The sequence below is a fragment of the Limulus polyphemus genome, unplaced genomic scaffold (genome assembly GCF_000517525.1).
Source record: "Limulus polyphemus unplaced genomic scaffold, Limulus_polyphemus-2.1.2 Scaffold481, whole genome shotgun sequence".
Classification (NCBI taxonomy): domain Eukaryota; kingdom Metazoa; phylum Arthropoda; class Merostomata; order Xiphosura; family Limulidae; genus Limulus; species Limulus polyphemus.
In genome coordinates, this window is record NW_013666091.1 from 86,658 (window position 1) to 97,787 (window position 11,130).

General features: G+C 30.6%; 1 protein-coding gene across 6 annotated transcripts in view; it reads left to right on the forward strand.

Moving 5' to 3' along the window:
* The window catches only part of LOC106458534 (trafficking kinesin-binding protein 1-like), a 73,687-nt gene that overhangs the window by 57,110 nt on the left and 5,447 nt on the right, over window positions 1-11,130 (forward strand). For all 6 annotated transcript variants that reach the window (XM_022384779.1, XM_022384778.1, XM_022384775.1 and 3 more), the window contains 9 exons: window positions 1,290-1,384; window positions 1,654-1,735; window positions 3,064-3,142; window positions 4,147-4,277; window positions 5,870-6,156; window positions 6,702-6,935; window positions 8,257-8,528; window positions 9,320-9,472; window positions 10,024-10,126. In XM_022384779.1, the coding sequence (XP_022240487.1) occupies window positions 1,290-1,384; window positions 1,654-1,735; window positions 3,064-3,142; window positions 4,147-4,277; window positions 5,870-6,156; window positions 6,702-6,935; window positions 8,257-8,528; window positions 9,320-9,472; window positions 10,024-10,126 (1,436 nt within the window). The remainder of the gene's footprint in view (window positions 1-1,289; window positions 1,385-1,653; window positions 1,736-3,063; window positions 3,143-4,146; window positions 4,278-5,869; window positions 6,157-6,701; window positions 6,936-8,256; window positions 8,529-9,319; window positions 9,473-10,023; window positions 10,127-11,130) is intronic.

An 11,130-nucleotide genomic window follows, 5' to 3' on the forward strand; every position in this document is an offset into this window, starting at 1 on the left:
TTAGTTATACGTACGTTACTTTTACTTAGTAGTAATTTTTTACTTTTATATTGTTTCTTTGTTGTTTTAGTTTTACTACTACTTTAATTTTTTTTTTTTTGTCACTGGATTTTTGTAATAAGTTACTTATTGTTATTGCAGATCTCAAAAGCTTGTTGTATTCTGTAAAAGTTTTAAGTATTAAATTTCGTTCAAAGTTTATAATTTAATCTGATACCTAATATTTATGGAAAGTGCAGAGTTAATATTGTCTTACTTTATACCCATTTAAATTTTGTTTTCCACTCCATAAATCTAAATTCACATAACTCGTAAAAATTACCTCACCTTTTAATGAATGTGACTGGTCTTACTTCAACCTTTAATAGACTGATGACATACCTTCACTAATTATTTACTTTGTAAACTAGTAAGACATGATCTTTTCTGACTTCTAACTAAATATATGTGTTGTTAAATATAATATATTGTTGAGTAGTTTTTATTTAGTATGAGGCAGCTTTGTCCTGTAATGTTAGATAATTTGATTTAGTTTAAGCATACATTGTTATTACATTTCCATTTTCTAAGGTTCAAAGTGTGCATGTCACAACCTTTTACAGAGTGTCATTGGTACAGTTTACATATTGCATTTCCATAGCCTCGAGAACCTCTGAAATGAAATTCTACAGCTTTTCAGTATCCCTATATATTGTATCTGGTAGTTACTCTCGCAAGGCATGGTAAAATGAATAGTTGATAATCAACAACAAATACACAATGCCATGTTGATGGACATAAGTATTTTCATTCTCCACATCAACATCACCTTGCACTCCAATTTGTCAGAGTCTTAATCATTTCACAGATACATTTTGAGTGTGATTACTTTTGTATTGCATCTGATTTTTTGTGTGTACATTCTTCTAAAAACCTGCCACCTTTCATATAGACACACGTAGTAAATTCAGAATTACTATCAACATTACTTCTCCAATATTGGATCAACCTAGTGAACATTCAATTAACTGAATAATGGGATTGGCTCTCACTCTTATAACTAATCAAGTTAGATATATTGATGATGAAAGTAAAGAGCTTAGATGTCTTTGGAAAACAAGTCTTTGTCCAACTTTTCTGTAAACCTTTACAAAGCCATCATTTGGATTTTGCAGAAACAAATCATATGATAGATTAGGACCAACTGAATGTAACAACAATCATATAGGGGAATAATGTGATTTCATTTACTTAGATTTAAGTCTTGTTTTTTTTGTAGATAAACTCTATATGCTTATGTTTTTTAACAGATAACACAGCTAAAACGTGACCTAGCAACTAAGATCAGTTTACTCCAGATATACTCTCAAGACCTTGATGGATTTTCTGAACCAACTACACCTACGTAAGTAGTTTAATTCTTTTCTTTTTTGTTAATGTTATGTTCTTAACTTAATAACAATCTGTTATTTAGCTTTACATGAAATATTTTCTTTATTAAAAAAAAAAGTGTGTCATTACTTGATTGGTAAATGTGTACTTATTTTGTAATGGTTATTATCTTTACTACCTCTAAAAGCATACTTAAGAAATGGATATTTTATAAGCCTAGAAAATCTTGCAATGAGGAACTGGTGACTGCTTTATGTACAGCACTGTTTTCTTTGAACACAGTGAACAAAAGGGCCATGACTTGGAGTTGCTCCATAGAAAAGTTCATGATCTTGAGGAAAAGAATTTCCAGCTTCGATCAGAGGTGTGTAAAATATATATATATATATATCAATATTCCAGTTTCCTAAGGATTAAATAGACAACTTGCATTGATAACAGGGTATTTGTACAATGTTTCTTGCTGGTGCTGGAGCATGCAAGCAGCCCTCAATATCACAACAAAGGGGAAAAACCTTGCATTGCTATCCAGCTACTCATCTGCTTTAATAAAATCCTACAGTTAAGTTCTATAACCTGAGAAATGTTGTTAAAACAACTTGTAGTAAACTACAAAAAATAGTAATGCACATAGTTTATCATAATTTAAATTATAATTATTAGTATGAGTTTGATGGAAATAATCTTTTATGGAAGCTAAAGATCTTGGTCATATGATTGATTAGTCTCTTGAGCCATCTTAGCAGTGTGCTCTTGCTAGTGTTATGACAAAGAGGATTTTGAGTTGTATCTACAGAAGTATTGAATACTAGTCTAAAGAGGCTATGATTTCATTACATAGGTCACTTTTTGGGCCTTGTTTGGAGTATTGTGTTCAGTTTTGGGTTTCTTAATTAAGAGGGACATTGAATTGTTGGAAAGGGTTCAGAGGAGACCTACGAGGATGGAAAGTGTTATAAAAGGACAAATTAAGGTCTCTAAAATTGTATTCTCTTCAAAAAACAAGAAGAGTTAGAGGGAATCTGATTGAGGTGTTCAAGGTTATTAAAGGAATTTATGATATCAATGCATCAGGTTTTGTTTTTATAGTGAGAATGGTAGGACAAGGGGGCGTACATTTTATCAGTGTAGGAGTCATCTTCAGCATGGACAGTTTTACTTTTCTAACAAGGTGGTTGGCCTTTGGAATGGGTTGCCTTCAGATTTGGTGGATTCAGTAAATTTAAGGAAGTTTAAGGGAAGGCTCAGTAAATATATAAATGGTCAGGGCTTGATTTAATTTCTTTTCTTTTTTTAATGATTGGGACAGCCTTGATGGACCAACAGGCCCCTTATTATCCTTAACTGTTATGTTAAGACAGTTTATAACCTTTTTAGGTGAAACTGAAACATTTATATTTACTATTCTTCGCAAAATAGAATCTAAATGTTTGTAAGAAACCTTTTCATAATTCAGGAAGTTACCTATAAAGGACACATTCAGCAGAACAGCTTGATTCCAAGCCTAAAGTTATTTTTTTCATTTGCCTATTGTAATGCCTACCAGTTGATGTTATGTTTAATCCAAGTTTGATTCCCATCACCACTGTCTATAGAATATTTGATAAATTATGAATTTTTGTATTTTTAAGTCACGTATGAAAAACTTTCAGTTTGATATTTTAGATTAATGAGTATTGGTCTATTGTACAGGTTGATCTGCAGGAGGCAACACTTGAGGAGGAAGAGAAGAAAGAAATGCAGATTATACAAGACTTTGTTAAAGAGATCTGTAAGTTAAAACATTATTCACTGAGAATTTTGGATATAACATAGGTGTGATATGTGTTAGCCATGAGAAAAGATTCACCTTAACGATAATGCAAGATGAGTAAGGATGATGTTTCCACCAGTGTCAAAGTAGAGATTGATAATTATAAATATTTTAATAGTTTAATATTAATTTCAATTAAAGTTGGAATACAATAGCTTCATTAATATTTATTAACAGTCAAAAGGTTAGAATATAAGAGTTATTTCAATGTAGATGAGCTTAAGAGTGTCAAGTAATTTTAGGAAAAGTTTGGTTTATTGATTATTCTAGTTATCATTCTAAGTATGATAGTGTTTATTATGTTGTACATATGTTGTTTAAACACATACCAAGCTTTAGTAAAAGGTTTATTCATTCTTTATTATAAAAATAAGTTGCGGATTTGAGTTAAAAATTAAAGTATTGCTAACTAAGTATTTTCAAGGTAACTAGAAGTAAAATAAATCATTGAAAATTCTATTGTAGCATGTGCTTGAAAGAAAATCCCAATATTGAAATAACCTTAAAAATAATCCTTCAAGAGCTAAAAATTAATGCCCAGAAAAATTAAGAAATTGGCCAAAGCCTAGATTCTTAAAAGTAGCTGACATTACAAGAATAGTTGGCTGTTAAAATGGAACTCATTCTGAGATGAGCTTTTAACTTTGTTTAAATCCTTTTTTTTTTCATTTCCAAAAACTTAGGTGATTTGCAGCCATAAGATTATGATTAAATAATCTAAATAGATTGCATTTCAAAATGCTTCTTAAAAGATTATGCCTTATAAGTCAAAAGGTATAATTTTAAGTTTCTTTGTAATCTCTTTACTGTTTTACACTAACACTTTAGAGCTTCGTCAAGTTATTACATTTTAGTGTGAAGATTCTAATTTATGAATCTTATTTTGAAAAGAGAGTACATTTTTTAAATTTCATTTGACCTTATCTAAACAAAAGAATTTGATTGTGTTTCATTATTTGTAGCCGAAGCTAAAAAACAAATCACTTTACTTCAAGAAGAGCTCAGTAAAAAGTCGGAGGATTGCTTCCGACAACAAGAAGATGTGACACATGTTTTGTCCCAAATTGTGGAGTTTCAGCGTGAAATTCGCTCAGTAAGCTATACTTTTTCATTTACTATTATCTGAAGGAAAAAGCTTAGTTACTTAAAGAACTTGAGAATAATTTTCAGACCAGTAGTTTAGACTAGAATTCAGCTTTACATTTGGACACGACTGTAATTTTGTACAAGTAGAAGCTTCTAAACAGCTGGAAATAACAAATGTCTTGATATAGAGGGTCTGGTAAGAATAAGCAAACCTTATTTATAATGCATATTCTGATATTATGAGGTCAGTGTTAAATAAAATGTTAACTAGAAGCTTACAATTTACTTTGAAAAGCAAATATCAGCTGGAAGCTTTAGAAAAAGGAATATTTCATTTGTGAATGAAGAACAGGATCTTGATGTAGTGGTAGATAAGTCATTTATAACCACTGAGGCAGTGAGTGCTCTGTGGCTAGTAATAAAGCTAGTGAAATTTCATAATGTATTTATGGACATATTTATTACTTGTCAAAAAATGTAATTATATCTACAGATCACAAATTAGGCCTAACTTTGACTATTGTGTGCAGGCTTGGTATCTGATTTCTCTGTGCTGTATTCCTGAGAAAATAGGGTAAGACATCACAGGTTTAAGATTTGGAAAAGACAGGCTAGGTTCCAGTTAAGACAGTTCTATTTTTCTAACAGGATAATTAGGGTATGGAGTGACTTGCCATCAGAAATAGTGGAGGCTAATTTCCTGCAAGAGTTCCAGAGGGAAATTGATGATTTGTTGAAAAATAAAGGGTGGATTTAAATCTTTACGTATTTCTCAGGGATGGGTGTCCTGAGCAAGCCTTAAGGACCAAACTGTCCCTTGTTGTTTAATGTTGTGTTAGCAATTGTAAGTCTTCAAAGCAGTAGCATATTCAGATCACACAGTCTGTTAATAGGCCACCACAAATTTGGTAGTGCACTTATTTTGATACAAATAAGTTTTTTAAGTGTTATTAAGATGGTTTATTTGAATTCTGCAAGTAAATCAGTAATAATTGTGTTTGTCAGTTAAACATAAAAACACTTACGATAACATACATTTAGCCTTGCAACATCTTATTTTTCTCTCTTTCTCTTCTTATATATATATATATATAAGTAACTGCTTTTGGTATTATATTGTAAATGTTTACTTTTCCGTAACATATGGATAAAAGGGACCAAATGGTCCTTCAGGGTTGTCCCATATGATTTTTATACTTAGTTTTTTTTGCGACACCTTATTAAAAGCATTTTGAAAATCTGAATACACAAGGTCCACGCCCTTTTTAGCATCCACATAACAAGGATCATCCTCAAAAAAGTTTACAGATTAGTAAAGCAAGATTTGTCTTTAACATGTAATAATAACTTTTCTATTTCATCTTTATATTGATTATGTATTTACTCATGTGAGCTTTCGAATATGTACAAAAAAAAAGATGTTCCAAGGTAAAAAGACAGGTTAAACATGTGTAAAAGTGGACCTTGACAACACAGAATGTGAAATAAATGAGATAAATTAAGGACTTTAAGTGGTAGTCATGTTGATTACAGATAAATGTGATATTTGAGCACATTCTTTATTTGGAATAGATTATTAACATCTGTGATTTAACTTAGCTATCTGCTGAAAATGAGGATCTTCGAGAGAGCCTGCAAGCATCAAAGGATAATCAAACAACACTTTTGAGTGAACGAAATGAACTGAAAGACAAATACTTTGAACTTTTGAATGCCTTTCAAGAAGTTCAGGAGGAAAATAAAAAGGTTTGTCGTACTCATCTGCCCAATGCCAAACGTTGGAATTACAGCATGTATACACCATATGTAAACCCCGATTCTTTAGCCTCAGAACTGGAGAGCTCTCTTGGCAGAGATAGTGAAGGTTATGCTTCAGATGAGTTACTGTAAGTGACATCTATAGTTTATTTAAGCATTTCATTCAGACTCTTAGCTCTCAATACGCAAAGAAATTCTTTGAAAAAAAAATAAAATCTTTGTTTCTGAAAGATTTTGTGTCAAAGATTAGAAAATGGTTAAAGTTATAAGGCAGGAAAAATATTAAAATTAGAAATATTGTGGTATTGATTTAGAATTTGGACGATTCTTCATTTTTATGAACCTTACTTTTTGTTTTATCTTTAGTTTTTTTTAATAGAGCTATATATGAAATCATGCATGTATATGTGGAAATGAAGATGGAAACAAGTTTTTTATTACTTATTATTAACAGATGAAATTATGTTATTAAATTATAAGAATTTTTGCAACTTTATTTTCTATTTAATAATGTTACTTATTTTTGAAAGAAATTATTAGATTTAACTATCATAAAATAAATACTTAGAAATTTTTTTTTAGATTTTATGTTAATAATGAGAGTTTTCAAAGTACAACAAATGTTTTATCTAAGTCTCTTCTTTTTCTTATTATTCTTTGCTTTTCATTTCAGTTCGCACAGTAAACGTGTATTCCAAACTGTAAAATATGCAGGAAAGTCCAAATCAGATCGTCAACGTCGAAACACTGGACAGTTGGAGTCAACACCACAGCAGAAACGGACAAGGTCATCGCTGTCTTTAAGTTACTTATCTTCCTCATCTTCTTGCTTTAATGATAGTTTTACATCAGACTCGGAGTCCCTTTATGCAGAAAGCTGCCACACCGACGATGAAAGTCGCTACTCGTAAGCACATTTCTATGATCAAAGCTAGCCATATAGTTGAATTCACTTGACTATGTAGACAGTAGAGTTATCTTGACTGTGTAGCTAATTGTTATCCTGACTGTATCAGCTATTGAGTTATTCTGATTCTGTAAACAATTAGATAATAGTAATTAAACAGTTTAGTTATCTTGAATGTGTAGATAGTTGTTATCTTGACCGTATCAATTATTGGGTTATTCTGATTCTGTAGACAGTTAGATAATATGAATTAAACAGTTTAGTTATCTTGAATGTGTAGATAGTTGTTATCTTGACCGTATCAATTATTGGGTTATTCTGATTCTGTAGACAGTTAGATAATATGAATTAAACAGTTTAGTTATCTTGAATGTGTAGATAGTTGTTATCCTGAGTATATCAAATGTTGAGTTATCATAACTATTTTGATAGTTAACCTTCTGTAGACAATGCATGTAGCCTCACTGTATATTCAAGTAGATTATTCCGACTATGTAGGTAGTTGAATTATTCTTTCTACATAATGAATCAACATAGTTGTTTGTAATTATTTTTAATAAAAAATTAAAATAATGTAAGTAATATCTACCTTCTGTGGCTAAGTGCTTGTAAAGTAGAAACTAAATTTGTTTTAAATTGAGAACTCTAATAATTTTGACTGCACTGCTGCAAGCCAGTAGTCACAAGTGAATCTTGTTTGCTAACCTTGTTTTATGTAAAAAAATCAATAATAATGTTTAGAAACTTAAGTCTCATAAAAAAAAAGATTGTCGTAGTAGAAAAACTAATCAATAAAAACATTAATAATTATAACTATTGAAAGTTAATGACTGTAAGCACATTATTATACTGACTACTAAAAAAAAGTTACTTTTTATTTATTCTAACCACTTAGAAGTAGTTAAAAAACTATTACTTTTAAAATCAGGTTAGATTTTTGAAAACGAATCATTTATCAAACTAATACTAGTAATTGTAAACACTTCAAAGTTTGTGACTTCAAGCCAAAAATCCGTACTTTGTATGTGCTTTTAAGTTTTAATAGCCTAGTTAGTTGGAACATGTTTAAAGATAATTCTACCTCGTGTAATTTCTCAGTAGTTGTTTTGTTGTTTGAAATTCATTACAAAAAAACGATAACTATGATTCATCCAGGTAATAAGAAAGTAGGATAACCGAAGCAATGTCTAGCTTACTTATAAAACTGTTTGATATTCTTTAACTACCTAGAATCTTTATGTAGAACAACACCCAGGCTAGATTTCTGTCATAAGTATCATAATGGCCCAACAGAAAATTAAAAATGTTTGCTTATCTTCAGCTCATTCAGTAGCTTAGGGAGACCTGGTGCCCCAGGGTCAACTGATTTCGAGGTAGCCTTGTCTCGACTAGGAGACCAGGATGACTTTGCAGCAGTTTTACGATCAGGAGACCCAGTAAATGAACCCAGCACCACTGAAGATGAAATGTCAAAGCTAAACTACGACTTTTCTGGGAACAGTGAACTTTTACGTAGACTGAGTATAATATCTGGAAGTACCAACCGTAGCTACCACATGCCTGAAAAACTACAGATCATCAAGCCACTAGAAGGTAAGCTCCAAAGCTTCAAGTAATTTAAAAGTAAATGTCTTATAAATGACACACTAGCAGTTATCAAGATTAGTATCAAATTATCCTAGAAAAGAAATGAAAGAAATAACTACTTAGGAAAGAAACGTCACATTTTTTTTTGTATTATCAAAAAATGCCTTTTTGTTTTTAAAATATAAAATTGTGCAAAGCAGTGAAAAAAGCAAAATAAATTTAGAGAGGTATGTGAATATTTATGAAAGAGAGAAAGCTTTTTTTTAAAAAAGTTTAAAACTACAGGTTAAATCCTGGACACCCAGGACATACATATATTTTGAAAATACTTATGTTAGCACATAAGTGATGCATAATATAGGAGTCACAAACAATGAGTAAAGGCAACTGAATGGTGACTTTATTAATGGTACAAAACATTATCACAGAAAACTCAAAAGTAAAGTGAATAAATTGATTAACACAATAGCATATTGTATTCTTTAACTGCCCTATGTAGATAGTTGAGTTATCCTCACAAATGAACACAGTTAGGTTATCCTGACTGTAGATAGTTGAGTTGTCCTCACAAATAAATATAGTTAGGTTATCCTGAGTGCAGACAGTTGAGTTATCCTCACAAATATACACAGTTAGATTATCTTGACTGTAGATAGTTGAGTTATCCTCACAACCAAACTGTACACCAAACATAATATAATGACAGTTATAGACTTTTAAGTTTGTTTTAACATAAAACAAATTTCACTATAGCAAAAAATGTTTCTTTTACCCTACTGAAGTCATTCTGTTTCCAGGTTCACAAACTCTCCACCACTGGCAACGACTAGCAACACCCCATCTCGGTGGTATCTTTGAGACAAGACCAGGGATACAAATAAAAGGAGAAGTTCATCTGCCTGAACTAGAACCCGATACTTTCACATTAAGTGACTTTGAGGAGGATGAAGGTTAACTTCTTTTTTTTTTTAATTAAATTAACACTCTACAAGCCTGTGAATATATTAATGTATGTTTCTTGAAATAAAAAACAACAACAGTGAATTAATGGGCTTTACATTGATGTTGAAGTTTGCACTTTGTTTTATTTTAAAGTAATAAACTGACAAGACCATTATATTTTTATAAAATGTGTAATAAATTCAACAAAACTATGTAAGGTATATTTTTTTGCATCATGTTAAATATCACAAATATACATCTTCAAAGTTAAAAAAGACTGATTCTATTCAAGTCATTACTTCAGCATTAAAAATATTGCTGCTGCTATGTCAGTCCAACTGTTTGAGACTAGATTCATGTAAACTTAGACTAGAAATTTCAGTTTAAATAATATATTGGAAATTATTTTTATTAAGGAATGGTGAAAAAACTCCTGTTTTCAGATGTTTAACAATGTTGTATTTTTGGTACTTTTAAAACAACTGTCTTTTTTTAAGGCTCATTTGTTTTATCACATTATTGATTAAGTGTTGAACCCCAGGTGTTTTTGTTCACCTAGCGTATTACCAACCAGGAAAGAACAATGTAGAAACTTCATCCACTTACACCTTCACTAATTCAACAGTTATGTATCCCTTAAATCAGAACCAGATTTTTTCCAGGTATGAATTTTGTACAGTTTTGTTTTTTTTATTTAATTTATTTCAACTAACAATTCTTTATAATTTGTAAAGATTCTAGTCAGTACTTAAAACTGTAGTAGAAATATTTGTATACAGAATTCATTAATTTTTGGCCTTTTCAATGAATACTGATTTAATACAATATGTTATATTATCTTGATTGGTGTTATTAGTGTAATATTTTCTGGTCAACCGATTGCTCAGAAAAGTGAATTAGATGGATCTGCTGAACAATGGGAGGATTAGCAAGATAAATCGAGAAGTAACAATTAGTTCCTCTAAAACTGACTCAAAACGTGATGCACAATAAAAATTTTTATATAAATATCACAATCACAATGTGTGTACTTGCACTGGATGTTGGACAGCCAATTTTTCTTGGGTTGTGAATTGATCAGGCTGGCTTTACTCCCATAAGACTTATTTTCAAACTGAATGATTCACTGAAGATGAAGTTCCAGACTTTTTAAGTCTCATATTACTTAGTTGTATTGGTAGTCAGGCTTATACAGAGCACCTAGTGTTATCCACATAACTGGTCATTCTCATTCAAACATAGTAGAAGTTGTTATCTGTAATTTCATAGTACCACCTGATGTCCTGTTAGAGGACACTGGTTGAGTACATCCTTGCATAATGTGCAGCATTATAGCCATAATTACATGGGCAGACCAGATTTTATCTCAAAGAGAATGACAAAGAATAAAGGTAGCTAGAACAAAATGAACTTAACAACATTTTAACCACACGTTATGCATAAACTGCACATACCTAGACTAAATGGAAAATTTTTAAATATAAATTTTGTGTAATTGTAGTTTTAATTATAATATAAATACAGAATATATCCTCTAAAAAAATATAATTAAGTTAATACATATTTTTAATAATTTCTAAGTATAAGGTCGTCAAGAAATTAATGTTGCTTTTTTAAGATGAAAAACTCGAACATCTTGTATATAAATGAAATAGTCTCCATTTTT